Here is a 27,338-nt window from a genome sequence, read left to right on the forward strand (position 1 = left end):
TAAGCTGTTTTTGCCACTTTTCACCTCTTAGATTGTGGCTCTTGCAAAGGTATTTTTCAATAATCTGGCTCTATGGTTTAGTAGGGTTGAGTAACACTGCTTTAAAGGGTATTCTAAATGAATCATGAGACACTTTACCTCCATCAGATCATTGTGGCTACGTTTACATGAGAGCTTTAATTCCCCTTTAATTCAGAATTAAAGTTAAATCCTCTTTAAAAAGTCCTTGTAAACACCTAATTCCAAATGAAAATGACCATTCTGAATTAAACTTAAATCCGAAGTAAGTGGCTGGTTTATTCTGATTTTAAATCCGAATTGAATAATTCCTCTATCATGTATACACTCATTCCGATTTAAATGAATTCCGGTCATTCTGCGCATGCTCGTTCCCTTGTCTTCTTCTTCTTCTTCTTCTTCTTCTTCTTCTTCTTCATAGTTTTTATGGTGGTTGGCATCCATCACTTTGGTGCATTACCGCCCCTTGTTCCCTTGTCCTGTCACGATGACGCACATATTCCACGCTAGCGGGCACATATTCCAGGATGGCCGCCCGAAGCAAGTGTTGGACTTGAGCCGAGACAATTTATTTAATAAGAGCCTTAGAAGATATGGATAAAATGATAAGAGTGGATGGACGGAAGCGGACGGAGTTTGTTTTCTTCCGGTAGAAAGTACGTCACGTCCATCCCCTGTCCAATCAGAACCCTTCCCAACCCCCAGACCTTAAACGGAATTGAGTAAAGGCGATTAAACATGTTTTCCATGTAAACCTCAGTTCGGAATTGTTATTTCCATGTAAACACGAAGGAGAATATTTTAATTTCAAATCATTTAATTCTGAATAATTAATTCCGAATTAAAAAACATCATGTAACCGTGGCCTGTGACAGGGAAATGAACCCAGCTTATTCTGCTTCAAAACAACTCACCAGGAAATACAGAATCAAGAAACTGGCATTGTTTATCTTCAGCTCTGTTTTCAGCGCTCAGAATCAGAGACTTTGCTAACGGTGTTCTCCTAAGGTCATTACCACAGGGGAATTTATACGCTTTAGCCTTCATTTCCATCTTTGAGGCCCTTGGCTGAAAAATGCATGTCTACCCTTTAAAGGGGACATATTGTGCAAAAATCACTTTTTCAGGTTTTTCTAACACAGATATGTGTCCCTGGCCTGTTGGCCCCCCTGCCCCCCTCTGAGTCCACCACTGATTGTTTATATTTTGGTTGTTAGTACGTTTACCATTCGTGTTGTTGTCTCAATTTATCTGTGAGGAGAGCACATCAAAATGTTTGTTTACAGAATGAGTGCAGCAGCACCATCTAGTGTCCAAACTAAGCAGAACAAAATCACATGCCGGAGTGCTGCATTCAAAGCCTTTACAGTTTAGCATTACTGCAGCTGATGCTGGTAAATGACACAGGTCAGCAGGAATCACATGTCCAATATTGCTGAAAAACAAAACAGTGAAGAAATAATATTAGATAATAACACCAGAACAAACTAACTAGTCTTTTCTAAAACGGCTTATTTCATGGTTCAGATATTCTGTGGTGAAAAACTCATCTTCTCTTTCATTCATCTTTTTTTAGAGTATATTTTAAATAATTCTGCAGGAAGTGGTGTTTATCTCTGCTGTCCAGTCTCAAAGTCCAGGTTGATCCCGGACAGCAGCTCTCCTCCACACGATCGGTTCAGCAGCTCCTTCAGAGCTTCGTTCACGTCGTTGTTGAAGACGGTGGAGAAGTTACAGTTGGAGTACCCTCCTCCTCCTCCATCCAGAGGGAACGACCCCATCACCTCCTGCACCCACTTCAGCTCGTTGCTGAGCTCGAGGCGCAGGGCGTCAAAGTGGTTCTGTCTCTCCTGGTACCGGCCGCTGACGGCGCTGAGGTTGGAGCTGAAGGCCTGCATGTCGTCCTGCAGACTCCTCTTAAACGCCTCCACCTTACGGAACTCGTACCGGATCTGAGAGAGCTCGTGTCGCACCCCTTCGCTTTCCTCCTTGTACCACGCCTCCTTCTCGTTGTAGATGGACACCATGGCGTCGATGTCTTCCTGCAGAGAGTCGTGAGCCGCTGCCAGGCTGACGAACGAGCTCTCCATCTGGTCAATGTCCTCCACCACCTGGGCAAAGCGCTCAAAGTTCACGTACGTGTTGTTGGGCGGCATGCTGGAGTGAGACTTGATGGTGTACTCCCTCAGACGCTTCGTCTTCAGCTGGCGGCGCTCCCGTTTCTTCGGCTCCACGGATTTATTCTCCTCCTTGTGCTCGTTGAACTTTAAAGTTGAAAAAGAAAAGTTAGTGACTGAGAGGAGAGAGAAACAGAGAATTCATATGAGTGCGTCATCAGAAAGGTCTGGGTCAAAGGCGCCTTACAAAGCTCTAAAACACCCCTCATCAATAAAACAGCTAACAAGCCTCAGGAACTTTCTTTAAGCACTTGTACCTTCATCATCAGCAGTGTGTATTTTGCCCTTTTTCACAGTTTTTTTTTTTTTTTGCCATTTTTTGCCCATTTAAGCATCCTTTTGTCATTAAATACCTTCTTTTTTCCTACTTTTTGCCCATTTTTGCCACTCTTGACTGCTTTTTTGTACTCATTTTTTTGCCTTGTTTTTGCCACCTGTTACTCATGTTTTTTGTCACTTCTCACCCATCTTTTTTTTTTTAACTTCTTATCCCCATTTTTGCCCATTTTCATCAATTTTGTGCTGCTTTCAGACCATTTTTGCCATCTATAATTTACTTTAATTGCTACTTTTAAGCTGTTTTTGCTACATCTCTTAGATTGTGGCTGTTGCGAAGGTATTTTTCCACAGTTTGGCTCTTTGGTTGAGTAGCGCTTTATATCAAAGATATAAAAATGATAAAAATATTTAAAATTAGATATACAGTCATGGACGAAAGTATTGGCACCCTTGGAATTTTTCCAGAAAATGCATCATTTCTCCCAGAAATTGTTGCAGTCAACAAATGCTTTTGGTACACATGTGTTTGTTTCCTTTATGTGCATTGGAACAACACAAAAAATCTGAAGAAAAAAGACAAAATTGACTTAATTTTACAAAAAACTCAAAAAACGGGCCTGACAAAATTATTGGTACCCTCAACTTAATATTTGGTTGCACACCCTTGAGAAAAATATAACTGAAACCAATCTCTTCCTATAACCATCAACAAGCTTCTTACACCTCTCAGCTGGAATTTTGGACCATTCTTCTTTTACAAACTGCTCCAGGTCTCTCAGATTTGAAGGGTTCTTCTTGCAACAGCAGTTTTGAGATCTCTCCATAGGTGTTCAATGGGATTTAGATCCAGACTCATTGCTGGCCACTTCAGAACTCTCCAGCTTTGTCTCCAACCATTTCTTGGTGCTGTTTGAGGTATGTTTGGGGTCATTGTCCTGCTGGAACACCCATGACCTCTGACCCAGTCCCAGCTTTCTGACACTAGGCCCTACATTGTGGCCCAAAATCTTTTGATAGTCTCCAGATTTCATGATTCCTTGCACACAGTCAGTGATCTTTTCTTTGTAGGCCTCATTCTATTTTCTGTAAACAGTAGAATGACGTGCTTTTCCATAAAGCTCTACCTTAGTCTCATCTGTCCACAAAATGTTCTCCCAGAAGGATTGAGGCTTAGTCAGGTACCTTTTTGCAAACTCCAGTCTGGCTTTTTTATGTCTCTTTGTCAGCAGTGGGGTTCTCCTGGGTCTCCTGCCATAGCGCTTCATCTCATTCAGATGACCACGTATGGTCCCAGCTGACAGTTGTACACCCTGAGTCTGCAGGACAGCCTGAATCTGTGTGGAAGTTGACTGAGGATGTTTATCCACCATTCCAACTATCCTGTGTTGCATTCTTTTGTCAGTTTTTCTCTTCTGTCCACATCCAGGGAGATTAGCCACAGCTCCATGGTTTTAAACTTCTTGATTATATTACACACAGTGGACAAAGGAATTTCAAGATCTCTGGAGATGGTCTTTAACCTTGAGATTGTTCATATTTTTCCACAATTTTGCTTCTTAAGTCCTCAGACAATTCTGGGCTCTTCTTCCTCTCCTCCATGCTTGGTGTGACACACAGACACACAACACAAAGGTTGAGTCAACTTTTAGACATTCTAACTGGCTTCAGGTGTGATTTCTAGATTGCAGCACCTGTTACTGCCACAGGTGAGTTTAAATGAGCATCACATGCTGGAAATAAAATGATTTACCCACAGTTTTAAAAGGGGGACAATCATTTTGTCCAGCCCTGTTTTGGGTTTTGTGTAAAATTGTGTCAATTTTGCCTTTTTTCCTTCAGATTTTTTTGTGTTGTTCTAATGCACAAAAAGGAAATAAACATGTGAATACCAAAAACATTTGTAATTGCAACAATTTCTGGGAGAAATGGTGTATTTTCTGGAAAAATTCCAGGGGTGCCAATACTTTGGTCCATGACTGTAAATGTTTGAAAATATGGTTACGTTTTTTTTTGTTGTTGTTGTTGTTGTTGTTGTTTTTTAAAATCTGAATCTTTATGTGGGCGGGGGTCCACCAAATGAATAATTTTCTCTTAGGGGAGGCTCACTCTCACTCACTTTAAAACCCTGGTGTGGTCCATTTCATCCAGAAAAAGGTAACATGTCCTGAATCTGGAGGAGGAACATTTAAAGAACAATACAAAAGGAAAGGGCTAATATCTCCTAAATTTAAATGACAAAATACATACAAAGGGAGAAGTGCAAACTAAAATGTGTACATTTTAAACCAGAGTATCATATTAATAATTCATGACACAGTCACATAGTTATAGATGAACAGCTGGTGCAGTGGTTGCAGAATCATGGCTCATGTATGCAGGGGCATAGCTAAGGGGGGCCCAGTGAAAGAATATTACCCCCCTTAGCTGACGAGCCAAGCAACAAAAGTTGCATCATTTTTGCATATATCTATGCATTTAAATGTATTTCTGAACCATAATTTCCCAATGTATGAGCAATATTTTTACTACGATTAAATTAAATCTACTTGCATTATTTGGCAGCACTGGACTATACCATTTGGACATTTTTAAAGGGCCCTCCTGTATTTAATTTCACTCTGTTTGATTCAAATTTCAGTCTGTTACTCAATCCATTCAGTTGATTGCATTCAGTAATGACACTAATTCCTCAGAAAAAATAAATAAAAACACACACTTCATTGCAGACTTCCCAAGGACCCCTCCCTACTGTTGGCCTGGATAATCAATACAATACAATACAATACAAGAACTTTATTTATCCCCGAAGGGAAATTCAAAAAGTAATATTAGTATAATAATCCTAATCATAATAATCATAATCATATAATAATCATAATCAGAATAATCAGTACCCTTTCCCACCCCTGTGCTACACCCATGCATGTATGTCAGTGGACCCCAGACTGGTTTATGTGAAGACAGGATGGACGTTGTAATGGAGCCTGAACAGAGCACCTAAATACACACATGCAGCCAGTGTTCTCTACTTCTACATGTCCACCTTTTTTTAAAGATATACAGTGCTTAACAAATGTCTTAGACCACCCTAACCCTAACCAAAGTAAGGTTCATGCCACAGCTGCCCTAAAGTAACAACACTGGTAATTACCAAAATCATTTTTATGTTTCTGCAATGGTTAATACACCAATATTTAGAAGCTCTTTAACTCAAATGGTATTTTCAATGCTAAAATAGAATTTTTATTGTTATCCATGAATTTTCAAATTTACTGATTTACAAAAAACTGAAAAAATAGTAAAGCACATTAATATTTCTTGATCAATATGTCAAATTATAGTTATTTACTTGCATTCCTGATCAGAAAAATGAGTATTAGTGGTTGAATGTTATGCTTGATTACTTTCTGACTTCTCAGAGAAGCCCAGTGAGCCAGCTCAAATTTGGGTGAATTCAGTTTGAAATTCCTCATTCCTGCTCAAAATGGTAAAACGTGGAGAGCTGACTGAAAATGAAAGAGTCCACATTAAAGCACTTCATGATACTGGATGGTCTCTGAGACAAATATGACAGCTGGTCTAATAAATTTGTTAAGCTCTGTATATTACGGTTATGTAAAACAGCACCGCCAAAACGGCAGCTTTGGCAGAAGACGAGCGAGAAAGGAGAGTGAAGGAAGAGAGTATAAGGAGAGCGAGCGTTTTGTTTTCAAAAAATAGCGTTAGTGGCATTTGTGCGTGTCTGTCATGTGCAATAACAATATGTTACTGAGAATGTTGAGAATGCATTTTTCCACCTTTATTTGCACTAATTGTCTCCTATGTATATAGTTATCTTTTGCACTCTATTCTGCACACCCAGAGTCCTAGACTCAAAAAATGACTGGTGATTGTTCTAAACATGTATAGGTTCACATTTCAAATGTCAAATCAAAACTTCATGAGTAATAACAACCTTTCTTCTCATAAAAGCCATGAAAAACAAATCTATTTTTGTGTTTTTCTTCTTTTAAACTGCTGACAATTCCATATAATGTGCAATAATCATTAACCAGATGTTGAAAAGTCAAGTTCAAGTACTCCTGGGAAAAGGGACCGAAGCTCTCAGACTTAGGGCATTTCCTGACTATTTTACAGCCAGAATAATAAAATATGTCCAAATCACCATTTTTAGACTCAGTAGGTATTAATGTCGAACAGAATTAAATGAAAATAAAAACACGAGGCGATCCACGTTTTCTGAATCAAGAACAGAGAGATTTTGGTTCACTATCGTCCCAGCCGTGGAGAAAACCCTCTCCGTCCTGACAGAGGTGCCCGGGTTGCACAGGTAATGATGTGCCAGCTGGGACAGGAGAGGATACCTGGACCGGGACGTTTTCCACCATAACAGCGGGTTACCGTCGTTGGGCATCGCTGTTTTACTCTCTACATCAGCACCTCTTGATGTAGCGACGCCTCACTTGCCAAATCACCACCAGCGTGTAACCACCTTGGTGATAAACATCCCCAATGGCGGCCATTGGTGTCTCTGTGTTTTGGTATGAAAACTTTATTGTTCATCATGTCACACGAGATGTGACAAAACATTTGGTCCCTACACCTACATATGGGTGAAGTGGAGGCCAAGGAGAGAGGGGAGAGACTCCAGAACGATTATAAACAGCAAAAATATTTTAAAAACACGCTCGAATAGTAATGTCAGCTTTTGAATATTAATGAGTTTTTATGTACTCAGATTAAATTCGAACCACCAAATTAATTCCCATAGCCTTAGTGCACGTCTGCCTTAATATCACACAACAAAAAGAATGCAAAGGTGTCTTTTAACTTTACCTTGATCCATGGGTGATTTAAAGCATCTTGAATAGTCAGTCTTTTCCTGTAAGAAGAATAAATAGACAGTTATAAAGGTAAAAAGAGCTGAACCTCCTTGTGATCGTGTCCACCTCCAGCTCTTACTTCTTGTCCTTCTCCAGCAGCTGGCTGATGAACTTCTTGGCCAGCTCGCTGGTGTGGCAGAAAAACTCGTCATCAAACTCGTAGTTCACAGCAGAAATGTTCCCCAGAGTGTCCTGTTTGGTCTCCCCGAGGAAAGGTGACGCTCCGCTCAGCCTGCACAGAAGCAGAAGGTGAAGCACAGTTAGAGCCTGGTGCATCAGTCTGTGAGGGATACTGTGTTGTTAGCTGAGTTTCACTTGCAGGATGTACGTGATGACCCCGATGCTCCACATGTCAGCTTCCAGTCCCAGCGGCTCATAGTTCACGATCTCTGGAGCTTCAATGACAAGAGTAAGGTCGATGTGGAGGCAACAGCTAACATTTCTCTGAGAAAGTAAAGGAAGCAGTGATCTGTCTCACCTACAAACTCAGGTGTTCCAAAGATGTTCTTGAACTCCACTCCAGCTTCAATCTTGTGGGCCAGACCAAAATCGATGAGCTTGATCCTGGGGAGCGGGACGTTTTTGTCTAACAGCATGATGTTTTCAGGCTGAGACAGAGAGAATTAAAGAGGACAGAAACACTACAGACTGGAATTATTCATAAATAACTGCCAATGATGCGCTCCAAAGATGGCATGAGATGAGAAGGGTGGGAGGGATGCATGCTGAAAATAACTCCAGTATAACTATTTAACATCAGGCTGTGATCTGTTCACTGCTAATCTCCCTGTGCAGACATGTCAGTGTTTCCTTACTGTGATTAAAACTCATTTTTGGACGAACCTTCAGGTCGAAGTGAGCAATCTTCCTGGAGTGTAGGTAGTTCACACCCTCCAGGATCTGTTTGATGAACTGTGTAGCCTCCTCCTCACTCAGAGACTCTTTCTGAGCCAAGAAGTCAAACAGCTCTCCTCCAGAGACCCTTGAACATCAAAACCAACACCCTATGTGAGTTCATCTGTGCCAGTGGTCATTTTGGTGACTAAAACGGACTAAAAACATTCTTAGACTGCCAGGGGGAAGACTAGACTAATATCTAAATCTAAAAGCTGCACTGTTGGACATTTATTTTCCCCAAGATATCAACAAGGGGGGCTGCACGGTGGCGCAGGGGTCAGCACTGTTGCCTTACAGCTGGAAGGTCCCTGGTTTACTTCCCAGTCAGGGCCTTTCTGTGTGGAGTTTGCATGCTCTCCCCGTGCATCTGTGGGTTCTCTCTGGCTTCCTCCCACCAAAGACATGCTCATTAGGTTAATTGGTGACTCTAAATTGCCCATCGGTGTGAGTGTGAGTGTGCCTGGTTGTCTGTGTCTATATGTCAGCCCTGCGATTGACTGACGACCAGTCCAGGGTGTACCCCGCCTCTCGCCCAATGACAGCTGTGATAGGCTCCAGCCCCTAACTTGATAAGCGGTGTCGTGAATAGATGGATGGATGATATCAGCGTAGGGCTTCATATTTCAAAGGTATCAATAACCTTAATCCATTTTTCTGGTTTGCTCCACATCATCAAATAATCTATATTCATGAAAGAGCTCAGGTCTGAATGTTATGGTGAGGATACTGACCCTGAAATAGAAGCAGGTCCTCCCTCACTGTTTACACTAAAATTCCTCACTTACCAGCATTTATTCGTCAGTCTTATATTAACTTTCTTTGTTTAATCAATCGCCTCTGTGCACGCGTCTCTATTTAGTGTTTCCCCTATAAAGATTTGTTTTGAATGATTTTTTTTCCTTAACAGTCCTAGTAGAGAGAGCTTAACATATTAAAAAGAATGTTATACATCCCAAACCTTGGGTTCCTCTCCTTGCTGCTGTGTACAGCATGCATTCCTCCTTAAATATTCTGTGTATTAAAACATTTAAGAGTTCTATAACTCTAAAGCATGGTTTTTGCAATCACGTTTTCATGATCACAGATTCTTTTAAACTGTGAGGGAATCTAATTTAGATTATTTTTCTTTTATAATGACCAAATATTTCTGACAGACTCCAAATACACTGGCAGTGCATTTGTAAAACTACAGCTGAGGCTCTGCAGGTTTATTCTAAAAGGCCTGTCATGATACAAAAATGTCATCTTCAGTGGTTTTCAGGCTGAAATGTTGCCAAGGTTTTTGAAAAACAGGCAGGCATTTGCCTGCATCTTTTAAGCCAGGGGTGTCAAACTCAAGGCCTGGGGGCCAAATTTGGCCCATGGTACAGTTACACCTGGCCCACCAGATCCTATCATATTTTTATTAGTACTGGCCCACTGGTTTGAGGTCCTCCAGTTTAAAAATGTAAACTTAACCCTGATGATTTAAAATATCCTCAGTAAGTCATTAGAAAAATAAAAAGTTAAAATAATTAGATAAAAAGTCAGGAATGTGGTAAAATACATTTATGTTTCTTAATTTTGCATCTCACAGTTAGGACACAAAGTTATGGTTTTGACATTTTATTTTATATGTTGACATTTTCAATTCACAGTTTAGACTTTTCATCTTTGACTTTACCTTTAAAGGTGTAGTGTGTAATATTTAGCCTAGTAGCATTTAGCTGAACAAACTTGGTAAAATAAAGTGAAACATTTCTAAGACGGTCTATCTAAAGAAGTGTTTAGTCATCTAAATTCAAAAATAGCTATTTTGAAAAAACAACTCAGAATAAACCTTTAATTCTTCCATAGGGAGGGTCCCCTCCATGGATGCTGCCATCTTGGAATTTTTACATGTTTCCATGGTAACATAGAGGAAAAAAAGGATAAATAAAGTTATCATGTTGTATTGTATTGTGTTCACATTACAGATACACATTAAATTCAACTGGTTGACACAGTTTCCAGCAGAGAAATGCAATCTAGAACCCACTTCTAGATGTTGATATTCAGTTTTACACACTGCACCTTTAAGATCCTCAATCTAAAATTTAAAGTAATATTTTGACCTTTAAAACTCAAAATGTAAATGTTTTTCTCATGCTTTGACATTTTAAAAAGATGATTTTGAATTTATCTCATATTTTGACTGTTAGGAATCATGATTTCAACTTTCTATCTCATATTTTTGCCTTTAAAAAACATTATTGTGACTTTTAATGTCATGTTTTGAACTTTTTGAGCTAACAAGTTTGAATTTTCATCTCAGATTTTGAGCCTTTAAACTCATCATTTAGATCAGAGGTTTTCAAAGTGTGTGAGAGTGAGCTTCCCCTAAGAAGAACTGATCCATTCAGTGGACCCCCACCCACAAAAAGGATTCAAATTTTAAAAATTAAACAACAATATTTCAAACATTTATGTCTAATCTTTAAACATTTTTAACATTCATATATTTTGGATATTTTGGTTTTCAAATGTCCTTAAACATCTGCCTTTCCCTCTTATTCAGTTATAATGCCATTAAATACCCTTTTTTGTATTTTTTGGGCTCATTTTACAACTTCTTTTTGCTTTTTTTTCCTCATTTTTTTTCCACTTTTATCCCATTTTTGTGCATTTTCACCTTTCTGTCCATTTAAGCTACCTTTCATCATTAAATACCCCATTTTTTTCCAGTTGTTTTTGCTCATTTTTGTGACGTCTTTCTGCCACTTTTATCCCATTTTTTGCCAAGTTTATTTTTTTTTGCCACTTTTTGCTCATTTAAACTACCCTTTGCCATTAAATACCACTTTTTCCTCTTTTTTGCCCATTTTTTCCACTCTCGACTGCTTTTTGCCTATTTTAGTCACTTTCCACTCACTTTTTTGTCACGTCTCACAACTTATTGCTACTTTCTGACCATTTTTCCACTTTTTCTCCCCATTTTCACCCCTTTTTTGCTGCTCTTTGACCATTTTTGCCACCTTTAACCTATTTTTATTGCTACTTCCAGCTGTTTTTGCCTCTTTTTACCTCTTAGATTGTGGCTCTTGCAAAGGTATTTTCAATCATGTGGCTCTTTGGTTGAGTAACACTGCTCTATAGCATAGTCCCTATAGTAACTATAAGTTTATCCATTTTGCTCCATGCACAGCAGAGGTTAGCAAAGCAAATCACCTCGCCTCCCCTGAAGCTCTGTGGCGCCCCCCAGGGGAGGCCCGCCTCACACTTTGAAAACCACTAATTTAGACCTTTTTCAATCTTAAAATCCTTTATCATCAGATTATCATCATTTTCCCCCATAATTCATTGCTGGTGAAAATGAGGTTGACAGTTTGTGGTTAAATGTGGACCCTGCTCGGCCCTCAGGTTGGACCCAAATTCAGAATTCGGCCCCTGCAGTGATTGAGTTTGACACCCCTGTTTAAAGGGATTGATTGTCCAACCCTCTGCCTGATGAAGCAGAAGTTTTCAAGTCTACATGATGGAGTGTATCCTTTAAAATGTGGAAACCTAAACCTCCTCATCAGACATTTTGCCTGCTGTCTTCATCTGTGTGTGTTCAGTGACGCTGTCCCACTCACAGCTCCAGGATGAGCACCACGTCAGTGCGGTTCTCGTAGACGTCGTGCAGTGTGACGATGTTTGGGTGCTGGATCTGCTGCAGGATGTCCACCTCCCGCTCGATCTCCTCACGCCTCACCCCTCTGGAGCTCGCCATGCTCTGACGCTTCTTGATGAACTTGGCGGCGAAGTCTTGCCCGGTGCTTTTCTCCCTGCATTGTTTGACGATGGCGAACTGTCCACTGAAACACAGAAAGAACCACACAGAGGATCATTCACATGATGGAAGTCAGACACCTCAGACCACAGGTGTGGCGAGGTGTTCATTAACAGACATTTAACATTATAACATTTAGACTGTGGAAGCATTGCCCCTACAATACAACTATTAAAAATAAGCTACAGACTTATAGCTTTTAATACATTAATATGATTTTTATCTACAGAATCAAAATTGGAACAACCAAAACGTAATAACTGTTCCCATTTTCCCATTTTTGGCCACTTTTCACCCATTTAAGCTACCTTTAGCCATTAAATAGCACTTATTTCCTATTTTTTTTTTGCCTATTTTTGCCACTTATATCCAATTTTTGCCTTTTTTCACATTTTTTGTCCATTTAAGCTACCTTTTGCCTTTAAATACCACCTGTTTCCTATTATTTTGTCCATTTTTGCCACTCTTGACTGCTTATTGCCCATTCTAGTCAATTTCCACTCATTTTTTTTGTCACGTTTTTGCCACTTTTGGACCATTTTTGCCACCTGTAACTCATTTTTTTTGTCACTTCTCACCCATTTATGCTATTTTCTGACCCTTCTTCCACTATTCTCCCCATTTTCGACCCTTTTCACACACTGCTTTTTGACCATTTTTGCAACCTTTAATTTATTTGTAACGCTACTTAAGCCATTTTTGCCACTTTTCATCACTTATATCATGGCTCTTGCACAGGTATTTTTCAACAGTTGGTCTCTTTGGTTGAGCAGGGTTGAGTAACACTGGTCTAAAAGCTCCTAATGCAGTGGGAATGTTTGTTGAAGGGAGTTGTAGTCCATCTGTGGTCCTCTCTAAGGGTTCCTCTGTGCAGCATTTAACTCTGTTAGTGTTTACAGCTGACATACAGTTAAACGGTCTGAATGTAGCTCTGTGCTTCACTAAAGAACTACTCAGATCTTATGGATCTGTTTTGTAGCCCTTTGAGACCTACGGGATCACCAGCACTCCCAATGCATTTCTACTTTTAACCGCAGCTAAAATTGCAACCAAATGAGACAGAGCAAAAATTCTTTTTGCATATAAAACCAGAGGAGTAACACTAACATATCACACATTCAATGAGTCCCAGAGTTCTGATTCCTTCCAGAAATATCCTTCCTTCTTAGGCAGAAATGTAGTAAAAGGGCACACATCAAAAACAATATGCTATAACATAATCTGGAACGCTGCCTTTAACAGCACGTCCTACTTTACGTGTACATATGATGACGTATCTTGTCTGCATGAAACCTATCACAGTGTTTTCTTGTAGGTCACAAGTCACACTTGTTAGTTTTTCAACATGTCTGCAAACACAGGCATGCTCAAAAGTATCGGGCACACTCAGAGATTTGATGGGACTACTGTGCTTAGTTTTTTTTATGAGTATGCTGTCTTTTTGCAAATTGAGAAAGATTTCATTTAATCTTCGGCTTTGCCTTCCATGGTAGGCCATAGAGCAGGGGTCATCAGGTATATGAGATCTGTCCCTGTTATGTCTATTATGCAGCTGGCCACAGGGAGACAGGCCTGACAGCAGAACTGTCTGGACCCCTGAAAATCCCAGAGAAAGGCCCTCCACAGTTGTGTTTTAGCACCACTATTAACTCATTTTTGACACTTTTAACCCCTTTTTGATACTTTTTGCCCCTTTAAGACAATTTTTGCCATTCTTTAACCACCTTAAACCACTTTCCCTGCATGTTTTATCCCCTTTGTGCCACTCTTTATCCATTTTTACCTCTTTTCATTACTTTTTTGCACTGTTTTGTCATTTGTAATCATTTTTTTGCCACTTTTTAAGCCCTTAACATCACTTTTTACACTGTTTTTGTCATTTGTGTCCATTTTTTTATACTTCTTGCCCCTTTTTTCCTCTTTTACATTTTTTTTGGCCACATTTTAACCTCTTTTCACCACTTTATCATCCATCTTGCTACTCTCTAACCCCTTTTCACCTCTTTATCTGGTCATTTTTGCAGCACTTCTGCTAACCTTAACCCTTTTTTAAATATCTAATAGTTATGACAGTAAATTTCAGTAAAAACAGATCAAATGTGAAGTCATTCTAAAACTGTTTTAATTGTTCGTGGGAAGGATTTAACAGTTGCAGACATTTAAAGCCAAAGATACTCTTAAAACCACAACATCTCTTCCTTTTTTTCTGAATTTAATGATCTTTTGGGGGCCGGACAGGAAGCTTTGGGGGGCCTGATATGGCCCCCAGGCCGCCAGTTGCTGATCAGTGCCGTAAAGGGTTAAGAGAAATAAAATAACAAACTGCATCTTATTAGAAAAAAAATCATGATAATGAAATGTAAGACCCTCACATCTTATTCTGGCTCATTACATCTTTTTATTAGTTGTTTATCAGACTTATTATCAGCTGCTTTCGTATTATTTCAGAGTCATAACATGCAGAAGCCTCATCAGCTCCTGCACACATGGCCTCAGCAGCCATGTGTGCAGGAGAAACAGGGAACCCTGCAGGAGATCAGGAATAGAACTTCATTCTGCTCTTCTATATCTGCACACAAGCTTTCACCCCTCCACTTCTATTGTTCTGCCTCTTTTGAGCTTGTATTCCTTTTTCATTTTTTATTCGTCTTTATTTCCAGTTTTTTACCCTATTTTTGATTGTCAGTTTCTTATTTTATTATTCTTAACATCTTAGATTTTTCCTTCATTAAAAGGTGGGACAGAGGAGTGAGAGAGCAGCCACAGGTCAGACTTGAACCCCGGTCACAGCCTTGGTACATGGACGATCATGACCACTGGACTACTATTACCCCAGTTCTTCTATTGAAGCTAACGTGGACTCACAGTAACACATGCTCCTGGACTGTGGAGTGCCTGTGCTTCAGCGGTGGCTCAAATTTTCCCTCTTCAGTCTATGAATAGACTCAGAGACATTCTGCTGCAGAGTGATAAGGCTGACACTCATAGAAACTCTCATCACAGCACAACAACACAAACAAACGCTGCTGAGCTCCATGCTGGGGCGGAGCACAGGGGGAGAAAGGGTACTGATTCCCCGGGCCCACAGTAGGGAGGGGCCCTTGAGATGCCTGTATGGAAGCCCATGTAGGTCAATATAAAAGAAAAAAATGTGAAAATACAGCAATTCTTGAAAAAATTCTGTCAGAATTATGAAATAAAAAGTCATAATTATAAAATAAAAAGTAATAATAATGAGATACAAAGTCAAGATTATGAATTAAAAAGTCAAAATTTTGATTAAAAAGTTATAATTGAGTAAATGATTTTTTTATCTCATATTTTTACATTTTAATCTCATAATTATGACTTTGGATTTCTTTTTTATTTTCCTACTTCCACATTTTATTTAAATGGCATGGGCTTCCATATGCCTACAGTGAGAAGTGTTTTTATTGCCTCTGCCAAGGAGGTCATGTGTTCGTTTTTTAGCAACATAACTCAAAAAGTCATTGACGGATTTTGATGAAATTTTCAGGAAATATCAGAAATGGCATAAGGAAGAACTGATTAGATTTTGGGAGTGATACGGATCACCGTCTGGATCCAGAAATTTTTTAAGGATTCTCCACTATTGGGAGATAGGGCTAATGGTGGAGGTTTGTGCTGTTACCACTTTACACCAGGAGAGGGCGGACACAGGTAACTTCAATCCCAGCAGCATTGTGGGTGTGTTTCTATTCAAAGTTCTGGAGTTTATAGAGTTTGAAAGGCGCACGCCCGGTCGAGGAGACAAGTCGGAGCGTAACAGAGCGAAAGACAGCGAATTATAGCGAGAATACTCACAATGCTGGGAGGAATAGAGGAATATTCACCCTCTGCCATGACTTCCAGTCGTCCAGTGAGACCATGGGTGAGACTGTCAGTGCATCTGTTGGCACCAGCAGGCAATGCTCCCACCATGACAGTCCACCCCTAGCGAAGCCAATGCTTTGCCTCACTGTGTTTCCACACCACCAGGGAGGGAGTAATCAGCAAATGCTGTGGTGGGGGGCACATGGGGACGGATCCAGGAATTTTTTAAAGGATTCTTCACTATTGGGAGATAGGGCTAATGGCAGAGGTCTGCTCTCTGAGTGCTTTTCTAGTTTAATTTTTCTTAATAATGTGTCTCATTATTGTATCAAAAGTGACTAAATGAATCGGTCAACGGACTGAAATTTGTATCAAACAGAAAATACAATTGACCTATGGCTAAGTCCCGCCCTCAAACACGATGAGCCAATCACAGTGCGTATACCACTCCAATACACTCGGACATCCTCTGCCCAGACGTCCACTGAAGAAAGTCAGTTTTCGTCCGGTTTTATGAGGTTTTTTGAGATTTTAAGTTTAAAAATGTTCGAACGGTGTTCATGTGGTACATGCGACTCCAACACAAGGTATCCTGAGAGGCTGAGCGAGGGAGTGTATTTTTTACCCGTTCCTAAACCACATCTAAACTGAGAAAAGTGTCTTCTTTGGATAAAAGTTTTGTGGTAGACCACAACATCAACGCAACATGGATAAAATTAACATCTGTCCTACGGTAAGCCAACGTCGTATTTGAGGCTACATATTGTGACTTTGCTGGAAAGAAATATAAAGTTATCTTTAACATCTCTAATGTTAGCTAAAGTTAGCCTAACGTTAGCTCCTAGCTGCGTTGTTCGTTGTGTCACGTTGTTTGCTGGGAGCTCGTTGGCATTTTTTGTTCTAGTTTTCATTCTTTGGTGATCGTACATCATTGTTAGCTGTTGTCCAAAGGGCTCTAGTTAAACTAACGTTAACTTCTGGAGCTTAGCTTCAGTCACTTATCTGTAATAGCAGAGATAACAAAGGTTAGCAAACGTTATGCAGAATGATTCAATGTAAACACTGTAGCACCAAACTAACAGAGAGACACTCTTGGTAAAGATGGTAAAAAGGCCGTTATATTTTTCTCATATTCTGAGCTAAAAACCTGAACTTCAGTGGCTCTTTGATGCTGATCCTCTATCTTGTGGTCTGAGATTGCGATGGCAACGAGATGTGGTTTATCACGTTTGCACTGGGGCCTGTGAATTTTGGCTTGTAACTGAAGCTTTTTATCGACCTTCTCAACAATAAAATGATTAATATATCCCTCCAATGCGTAGTTTAGACCCTTTTGGTGACGTCTAGATGATATGTGATCTTTCTGTCTCCAGAAATCATCAATGGCCTCCTGTGAAATGTCTCCTACTGTGACACCTGGCATAGCTTCTGTCACTGAATGGTCATTGTTTGTCCGAGTGAGTGGAGGGGGCGTGGCTTAGCCATAGGTCAATTGTGGGAGTCCCCTCTCTTAAAAATGTCCAAATCGTGTGGTCCAGCACTACAAAATAATGCAAGTAAATTTAATTTAGCTGTAATAAATAAATTGCTCATAATTTGGGAAATTATGGTTAAAAAACATCAAAATGCATTTATATTTGTAACATTTGTTGCTTGGCTAGCTGACTAAGGGGAGCCCTGTGTAATAGTCTTTCTAGGGGCCCTGAATCCCTCGCTACGCCCCTGGCTCCATGTGTTGAAGTGTTTAAAATTCAGAGGTTTATGAGCTGCAGCTGTTCCTGTTTCTGCTTCCCTTCAACGCTTTGTAAGCTAACACTTGACTTCCTGGTCTGCAGCCGCTCTGAGAGCAGATTTAGCTGCAGCTAAAGATAGACCGGTCTTTAAAGAACGCAGGTCGACAGGCACAACAGTTGTCTCCACATGACGACTTCACAGCAAGGCCACAACACCAGCTGCTGCTCTTCTCGTTGCTCTGTTTGGAGCATTTCTGTTGTCTGGAGACATTCAGACTGTTAGAGGCGTCAGTAAAACACAGCAGACACATGAGAGGGCAGAAGGCATGCAGCAGGTAGTTAATGATTCAGTAGGATTTACATTAGAGTTCAGCAGTAACAGCTAATGACCTACATGAGGAGTCTGTTTATCAATGCTGCACGCCAACTCTGGCCTTATTATCAAAAACACAGCTCAGCTTACACCAATGACAAAGCTCCCGTTAGCCAGAATAACAGCAGAACAGAGTCAACACCATCAACAGTCTAAGTTTGAAAGATGGAGTCTGCTGGCCGGATTTACTCCTGTCTGACACAACAGATGATCAATCTGATGATCTTTGATCCATCTTATTCTGGAGGTTTTCCCTGAGACTGTAACTTTATTAAACTGTTGTACTGGTGGATTCATGCTGACTGTAACTTTATTAAACTGTTGTACTGGTGGATTCATGCTGACTGTAACTTTATTAAACTGTTGTACTGGTGGATTCATGCTGACTGTAACTTTATTAAACTGTTGTACTGGTGGATTCATGCTGACTGTAACTTTATTAAACTGTTGTACTGGTGGATTCATGCTGAGACTGTAACTTTATTAAACTGTTGTACTGGTGGATTCATGCTGACTGTAACTTTATTAAACTGTTGTACTGGTGGATTCATGCTGAGACTGTAACTTTATTAAACTGTTGTACTGGTGGATTCATGCTGACTGTAACTTTATCAAACTGTTGTACTGGTGGATTCATGCTGAGACTGTAACTTTATTAAACTGTTGTACTGGTGGATTCATGCTGAGACTGTAACTTTATTAAACTGTTGTACTGGTGGATTCATGCTGAGACTGTAACTTTATTAAACTGTTGTACTGGTGGATTCATGCTGACTGTAACTTTATTAAACTGTTGTACTGGTGGATTCATGCTGACTGTAACTTTATTAAACTGTTGTACTGGTGGATTCATGCTGACTGTAACTTTATTAAACTGTTGTACTGGTGGATTCATGCTGACTGTAACTTTATTAAACTGTTGTACTGGTGGATTCATGCTGACTGTAACTTTATTAAACTGTTGTACTGGTGGATTCATGCTGACTGTAACTTTATTAAACTGTTGTACTGGTGGATTCATGCTGAGACTGTAACTTTATTAAACTGTTGTACTGGTGGATTCATGCTGACATGCACATCCTTGGATTGTTGCAGGTATTCCCATTTTAGCTGGTCCCTACCGGTCGACTGGCTCTGGTGGGGAGGTAGCCGCCCAGTTTGTTAAGATTTTGGTGTGTAAGTTGGTGAGATACCCGTAAACAAGGACCCACCCCACCACCCGCTCAGCCCCTCCATGTGCAGCTCTGACAATTCTCCGTTAGATCATGATCTTATGATCCTGTTTGTATATCCATAGCCTACTGGCATGTTTAGGAGTTTCTCTTAAAGCTCCACTAACTGAATGATTCGTCTCATAGGTGAAACACTGCCATATATTCCTGCAGTCTGCCAGCATGTTAAACTGCTATAGAGGCGTCATGCATCGTTAGATCGTAGCATATATGATGCTATCTGCTCATACTGATTATACACCAAAGATATTTAACTCAATATATATCTGCAGATGTACCACTGATTTACTGTCATCATCCATCTAAACAACAATCCACTTATTTCATGGTAGAAGGACCTGAGCTTTTATTGCTCTTTTCTAGTCATCTGACAGCGATGACCTTATATTATCTATCTATAGATATATAGATCTATAGATAGATATAGATCTATAGATAATATAGATCTATCTATATTATCATTATTAACCTTACATTTATCCATCACTCTATAATCCCTGTAGCTCTAACTGTTTCACTGAAGTCTGTAAACCAGGTAGAAGGGTATGAACTTCACCAGTGCTTCCTTAAGTTTGGACCGGGCCCCCTGCTGGTCCTCAGAGGTACTGCAGGTGAGCTACCAGAGGTCATGGATATCGTACATCATTCTGTATTTTAATGAACACAATATAAGGTAGATCAAACTCAGGCTGAACACTTTTGAAAACATACCTAACTGTGATTATCTTGATTTTTTGAACATTCAGTATAAAATCATTTGATTTTATGATTTTATGTTTTTTCATTTTTAATAAAACAAGCATTAAAAACATGGAAAATTGGATTTTGGGGCAAATTATTCTAGAAAACTGACATTTAAATGTTTGATGTATAGAATAGACATCTCTATCCCAAAAATGTAATAAACTGGAATTTTAAAACACATTCAGGGCAAAGTAATGACTGTGTTTATTTTAGTCTCAGTTTTAGTCTTTAAATGAAATGCATTTTAGTCTCAGTCTAGTTTTAGTCATCACAGATCTATTTTTGTTAGTCTCAGTCTAGTTTTAGTCATCACAGATCTATTTTTGTTAGTCTCAGTCTAGTTTTAGTCATCACAGATCTATTTTTGTTAGTCTCAGTCTAGTTTTAGTCATCACAGATCTATTTTTGTTAGTCTCAGTCTAGTTTTAGTCATCACAGATCTATTTTTGTTAGTCTCAGTCTAGTTTTAGTCATCACAGATCTATTTTTGTTAGTCTCAGTCTAGTTTTAGTCATCACAGATCTATTTTTGTTAGTCTCAGTCTAGTTTTAGTCATCACAGATCTATTTTTGTTAGTCTCAGTCTAGTTTTAGTCATCACAGATCTATTTTTTGTTAGTCTCAGTCTAGTTTTAGTCATCACAGATCTATTTTTGTTAGTCTCAGTCTAGTTTTAGTCATCACAGATCTATTTTTGTTAGTCTCAGTCTAGTTTTAGTCATCACAGATCTATTTTTGTTAGTCTCAGTCTAGTTTTAGTCATCACAGATCTATTTTTGTTAGTCTCAGTCTAGTTTTAGTCATCACAGATCTATTTTGTTAGTCTCAGTCTAGTTTTAGTCATCACAGATCTATTTTTGTTAGTCTCAGTCTAGTTTTAGTCATCACAGATCTATTTTTGTTAGTCTCAGTCTAGTTTTAGTCATCACAGATCTATTTTGTTAGTTTCAGTCTAGGTTTAGTCATCACAGATCTATTTTTGTTAGTCTCAGTCTAGTTTTAGTCATCACAGATCTATTTTTGTTAGTCTCAGTCTAGTTTTAGTCATCACAGATCTATTTTTGTTAGTCTCAGTCTAGTTTTAGTCATCACAGATCTATTTTTGTTAGTCTCAGTCTAGTTTTAGTCATCACAGATCTATTTTTGTTAGTCTCAGTCTAGTTTTAGTCATCACAGATCTATTTTTGTTAGTCTCAGTCTAGTTTTAGTCATCACAGATCTATTTTTGTTAGTCTCAGTCTAGTTTTAGTCATCACAGATCTATTTTTGTTAGTCTCAGTCTAGTTTTAGTCATCACAGATCTATTTTTGTTAGTCTTAGTCTAGTTTTAGTCATCACAGATCTATTTTTGTTAGTCTCAGTCTAGTTTTAGTCATCACAGATCTATTTTGTTAGTCTCAGTCTAGTTTTAGTCATCACAGATCTATTTTTGTTAGTCTCAGTCTAGTTTTAGTCATCACAGATCTATTTTTGTTAGTCTCAGTCTAGTTTTAGTCATCACAGATCTATTTTTGTTAGTCTTAGTCTAGTTTTAGTCATCACAGATCTATTTTTGTTAGTCTCAGTCTAGTTTTAGTCATCACAGATCTATTTTTGTTAGTCTCAGTCTAGTTTTAGTCATCACAGATCTATTTTGTTAGTCTCAGTCTAGTTTTAGTCATCACAGATCTATTTTTGTTAGTCTCAGTCTAGTTTTAGTCATCACAGATCTATTTTTGTTAGTCTTAGTCTAGTTTTAGTCATCACAGATCTATTTTTGTTAGTCTCAGTCTAGTTTTAGTCATCACAGATCTATTTTTGTTAGTCTCAGTCTATTTTTTAGTCATCACAGATCTATTTTTGTTAGTCTTAGTCTAGTTTTAGTCATCACAGATCTATTTTTGTTAGTCTCAGTCTAGTTTTAGTCATCACAGATCTATTTTTGTTAGTCTCAGTCTAGTTTTAGTCATCACAGATCTATTTTTGTTAGTCTCAGTCTAGTTTTAGTCATCACAGATCTATTTTTGTTAGTCTTAGTCTAGTTTTAGTCATCACAGATCTATTTTTGTTAGTCTCAGTCTAGTTTTAGTCATCACAGATCTATTTTTGTTAGTCTCAGTCTAGTTTTAGTCATCACAGATCTATTTTTGTTAGTCTTAGTCTAGTTTTAGTCATCACAGATCTATTTTTGTTAGTCTCAGTCTAGTTTTAGTCATCACAGATCTATTTTTGTTAGTCTCAGTCTAGTTTTAGTCATCACAGATCTATTTTTGTTAGTCTCAGTCTAGTTTTAGTCATCACAGATCTATTTTTGTTAGTCTCAGTCTAGTTTTAGTCATCACAGATCTATTGATTTGTTTCTCAGTCTAGTTTTAGTTTAATCTCCATGTTACACTGGCTCTCAGATTTGTTTGTTAGTACTCATCATTAACCACAAGATAAATGTATGTGGCAGTAATCTTAGAATTAGAGTGTAAACTGTTGAAAACGGTTTGTTGAAAATCCCTCTGAGATTTCCCCGAGACGAGATTTCTATGGAACGAACTGATGAGGTCATCGCAATATTATCTCCTGACTGCTTCATCCATGCCGCCGACAAAGCGGAACAGACCGCCCCCACAAGGCCTTTTAGCCATTTAGTAACACAGTAATTAAACACTTAACAAACAGATATGCCCTGCTCTATCCTTTGCTGCTGCTGGATTTCTTCCCCCTGTCTCTCCAAATTATCAGGGTCAGACTCCGGGTCTAACACGTATGGACGTATATCAAAATTCGCCATATTTTACTCAGCTGGACCAAGTTGGCCACCGGCCAGCCTCCGGAAAATCGGGAAAGCAGGTCCGGGGGGACAGCAGCGAAAATGAAGCGTTTTAGACAGAGGTTAAAATAGTGTGAGAAACATGAGGAGTTTTTTGAGCTGTAAACCATGTGAAGCTACTACGTGGGTATCAGAGAGATGGTGTAAAGCCTTGAAAAAAGGTATAATACCCCCACTTTAATGAAACAAAATGGCTTCTATCAGAGAAACGCTCCAGCTTAAGAGACGCAATCAAAAGTCCAGACGAACTTCAAAAGGGGAAACGCAATGCAACTGGCAAAACGCTCTCCAAGGATCAAAAACAAATTCATGAACGACAAACCTGCTTCTAATACAGAAACGATCCTGATCCAAAACGAGCTCCAAAACCAGAAACAACAAAAAGCACCTGGCCTCCAGGGGGCGCTGTAGTAGGAAGAACGAGAGGGAGAGACGGATGGAAGAGAGAGCCGAGGACGGACTTATGATTGCGTTTTCAAAGTCATTACTGGTAATAACACTCCAGTATGTTGTTGCTTGTACCCTGGAGATGAAAATGTGTCATCAGAGGAGGTAAACCAGAACCAGGAGGGAGGAATCTTCCCCATCCCCCCGTCGTTCACACCCTGATATAACTACAGACTGTAGACTGTAGTATTATTATTATTGCAGACCGTTTGCCATTACTGGCCACCGTACCATGTGGATGAAGTGCAAAGTCCTTCTGTGGAGACATAAAGTCATGGACGAAAATGTTGGCACCCCTGGAGTTTTTCCAGAAAATACACCATTTCTCCCAGAAATTGTTGCAGTTACAAATGTTTTTGGCATACATATGTTTATTTCCTTTATGTGCATTAGAACAACAGAAAAAAAATCAAAGAAAAAAGCCAAAATTGACATAATTTTACACAAAACTCAAAAAATGGACAAAATTGTTGGCACCCTTTTAAAACTGTGGGTAAATCATTTTATTTCCAGCATGTGATGCTCATTTAAACTCACCTGTGGCAGTAACAGGTGCTGCAATCTAGAAATCACACCTGAAGCCAGTTAGAATGTCTAAAAGTTGACTCAACCTTTGTGTTGTGTGTCTGTGTGTCACACCAAGCATGGAGGAGAGGAAGAAGAGCCCAGAATTGTCTGAGGACTTAAGAAGCAAAATTGTGGAAAACTATGAACAATCTCAAGGTTAAAGACCATCTCCAGAGATCCTGAGATTCCTTTGTCCACTGTGTGTAATATAATCAAGAAATTCATAACCCATGGAGCTGTGGCTAATCTCCCTGGATGTGGACAGAAGAGAAAAACTGACAAAAGAATGCAACGCAGGATAGTTGGAATGGTGGATAAACATCCTCAGTCAACTTCCACACAAATTCAGGCTGTCCTGCAGACTCAGGGTGCAAAAGTGTCAGCTGGGACCATACGTGGTCATCTGAATGAGATGAAGCGCTATGGCAGGAGACCCAGGAGAACCCCACTGCTGACAAAGAGACATAAAAAAGCCAGACTGGAGTTTGCAAAAATGTACCTGAGTGAGCCTCAATCCTTCTGGGAGAACATTTAGTGGACAGATGAGACTAAGGTAGAGCTTTATGGAAAAGCACGTCATTTTACTGTTTACAGAAAAGAGAATGAGGCCTACAAAGAACAGAACACAGTACCTACAGTCAAACATGGTGGAGCTTCAAGGATGTTTTGGGTTGTTTTGCTGCCTCTGGCACTGGGTGCCTTGACTGTGTGCAAGGAATCATGAAATCTGGAGACTATCAAAAGATTTTGGGCCACAATGTAGGGCCTAGTGTCAGAAAGCTGGGTCTGGGTCAGAGGTCATGGGTGTTCCAGCAGGACAATGACCCCAAACATACCTCAGAAAGCACCAAGAAATGGTTGGAGACAAAGCTGGAGAGTTCTGAAGTGGCCAGCAATGAGTCCGGATCTAAATCCCATTGAACACCTATGGAGAGATCTCAAAACTGCTGTTGAAGAAGCACCCTTCAAATCTGAGACCTGGAGCAGTTTGGAGAAGAGGAGTGGTCCAAAATTCCAGCTGAGAGGTGTAAGAAGCTTGTTGATGGTTATAGGAAGTGATTGGTTTCAGTCATTATTTCCCAAGGGTGTGCAACCAAATATTAAGTTGAGGGTGCCAATAATTTTGTCCGGCCCATTTTTTGAGTTTTGTGTTGTGTGAGTTTCTTTTTCCTTTGGATTTTTTGTGTTGTTCTAATAAAGGCAATAAACACAAGTATACCAAAAACATTTGTTGATTGCAACAATTTCTGGGAGAAATGATGCATTTTCTGGAAAAATTCCAGGTATGCCAACATTTTTGTCCATGACTGTAAATACTACCAGGAAATAGTTTCTAGGAGCCACAAACTACGTCTACAGAGAGGAATGTTCATAGAGAACATGTAGGTGACTTTGTGGATGCCTGATCAAAATAACTGAAGAGATGCTGACTGGTTAGTTTGACTCTGTGACGCTGAAAATATGGAGCTGAATGCTTTGAGTCTTTAGTCATAGTTGATTTTATGGAAGACTTAAATGTTTTTACTCGGGCCGTGGCATCCTGAAGTTTAGGACTGATTGATTGAATGATTGATTACTTGACTGATTAATTGATTGATTGAATTCTGATCACACTGTCTTTAAGTATTTTGAAGGATTAAGAAGTTTGCAAACAACTCCTGACCAAAACTACTTTATCAAATGAAAATCAAACCAAGTGAACATTTCCTGTAGGTCTGAGGTCACAGAGCTGCCAGTTTGTGATTTTTTAAATGATTTTATTGATCTTTCTCTGATGTGCTCACATAGAGAGCCTCTATCATAAATCATATCTTTGTTTGAAACACTCTCCTGTCTCTAAAGTCTGTTTTATGTAAGTTTATCTGAATTAGTGTGTCATGGTTGTTATTCTCTGCCTGACTGCAAAGCAAGTCTACATCTGGGTGCAAGAACAGTAAAATAATGAAGAGAAATGTAGTTTTTTGTTTGTTTAGCTGCAATAGAAATGAATTTTTCATCATTCTTGTCTACATTTAGTGCCTCCGTGTTTATTTGGCTGCTGTAGCAGTGATTTTATTTTCTTCAGCTCATTTAGATCATTGGTTTTCAAACTCTTTTCGCCCAAGGCACATCTAAGGTTAAGCCAAAATCTCCAGGCACGCATATTCATATCAATACAAAATAGACTTTTTAAATAATGTTACAGTCAAGATGGCCCATAACGGGGGATAAAGGGGAGAGGTTTCTGGGGCCGGCAAAAGTGGGCAAAAGGTGCCTGAAAGGTGGCAAACATTGGTTAAAGTGATGATTAAACATGGCAAAATTGGATAAAAAGGTGGTAAGACAAAGTCAAAAATGGTTAACAATTGGCATAAGGGGCCAAAACATTGGTTAATAGTGGCGAATCATGTTGAAAGAGTTAAAAGGTGACAGAAATGGGTCACCAGTGGACAAAGGGGTTAAATGTTGTAAAAAGGTGGTTAAAATGGTCTAAAAGTGATTAAAAAAATGGGCAAAAAAAAGTGGCCAAACAAAGGCAAAGTGAGTGAAAATTAGCAAGACGGTGGCAAAAATGGGTTGAAAGTGTCAAAAAGGTGACGATATAGGTATAGGTCGCAGAAAAGCTGCAAAAAGGGTTAAAGTTGATAAAACGTGGTAAACAGGGATGAAAAAATTGGCTAAATATGTCCAAATAATAGCAAATGCAGGCAAAAACTGTCAAAATGGTAGCAAAAATGGGTTTAATGTGGCAAAAAGTTCCAAAAAGTTGCAAAAAATGGGTCGAAAGTATTTTTAAAAAGTTGCAAAATTGCAAAAAAGCAGCAAAAATGGTTTAAGCTGACAAAACTAGTGGCAAAATGGGTAGAAACGTGTTAACTTGGTTAAAAGTAGCATGAATAATGATAACTTCAACACCAATTTCAACCCCATCATTGCTTGATTAATGAGCTAACTGTTAGCCAGGATGCTAGCACCAATGCTACTGATCCAACACACACACTCATCAATAAATCACAGCTGGGGAGGGTCCAGTCTCTGGGGGTTTTCAGGGGTCCAGACAGATTCCCAAGGCACACCTAGACTAGTCTCCTTGCCACACCATTTGAGAACCACTGCTTTAGACCATAAATTCTAACAGAAAGCTTAAATACTTCATTTCTTTACATGCAGACGTGCCGCACAGGGACGTGCTGAAGTGTCTACATGTGGATCTGGATCAGTCACCTCTCCTGGTTCTCCTGCTATCAGCTCTAAAGCAGACGCATGCGTTTCGGTTTAAATAGGAGCCAGTCCATGCATGTTGGTACCTTCCCAGCTCTTCTCCGATCTCATAGAAATCCTCCACCCTCTGCTGCTTGAATGGGTCCATGTCTGCAGTCCTGCAGCTCCTGGAGAGGAGGAACCTTCTGGATCGTTCTGGTGCCACTGGAACAGAAATAGTCCTCAGCTCATCTCAGACATCTCACCGAGTTAGACTCCAGCGTGTCGTCCTCCTCAGTCCCGGTCCTGTCCTCTGTCTCAGTGCTCAGACTCTCCGAGTCCACCACGCGGACACTCACACGAAGCTCGTGCGCAAAGACGCCGG

At 39.5% G+C, this 27,338-nt stretch overlaps 1 protein-coding gene across 2 annotated transcripts; it reads right to left on the reverse strand.

Moving 5' to 3' along the window:
• Window positions 1-27,338, reverse strand: dapk2a (death-associated protein kinase 2a). Of its 2 annotated transcripts, none has more exons than XM_041788778.1 (8): window positions 27,061-27,338; window positions 11,848-12,069; window positions 8,201-8,339; window positions 7,836-7,965; window positions 7,677-7,752; window positions 7,437-7,589; window positions 7,311-7,356; window positions 1-2,282 (listed from the first exon to the last, which is right to left on the reverse strand). In XM_041788778.1, exons 1-8 carry the CDS (start codon window positions 27,120-27,122, stop codon window positions 1,629-1,631), a joined length of 1,482 nt encoding a protein of 493 aa, XP_041644712.1. In that variant the 5' UTR covers window positions 27,123-27,338; the 3' UTR covers window positions 1-1,628. The 2 variants fall into 2 exon arrangements, with proteins under 2 accessions (XP_041644712.1, XP_041644721.1); XM_041788787.1 differs by lacking the exon at window positions 27,061-27,338 and adding an exon at window positions 26,918-26,924.

This window comes from Cheilinus undulatus, linkage group 1 (genome assembly GCF_018320785.1).
Source record: "Cheilinus undulatus linkage group 1, ASM1832078v1, whole genome shotgun sequence".
NCBI classification, from domain to species: Eukaryota; Metazoa; Chordata; class Actinopteri; order Labriformes; family Labridae; genus Cheilinus; species Cheilinus undulatus.

What these genes read in the sequence shown, in the direction of transcription:
- dapk2a (XM_041788778.1), bottom strand. Translation starts at nt 27,122, where the DNA reads ATGGACCCATTCAAGCAGCAGAGGGTGGAGGATTTCTATGAGATCGGA. An exon ending in GTGGTGCTCATCCTGGAGCT is followed by an intron (nt 8,340 to 11,847) that starts GTGAGTGGGACA and finishes TTGATGTTCAAG; the next exon opens with GGTCTCTGGAGGAGAGCTGT. An exon ending in CTGCTGGAGAAGGACAAGAA is followed by an intron (nt 7,357 to 7,436) that starts GTAAGAGCTGGA and finishes TTCTTCTTACAG; the next exon opens with GAAAAGACTGACTATTCAAG.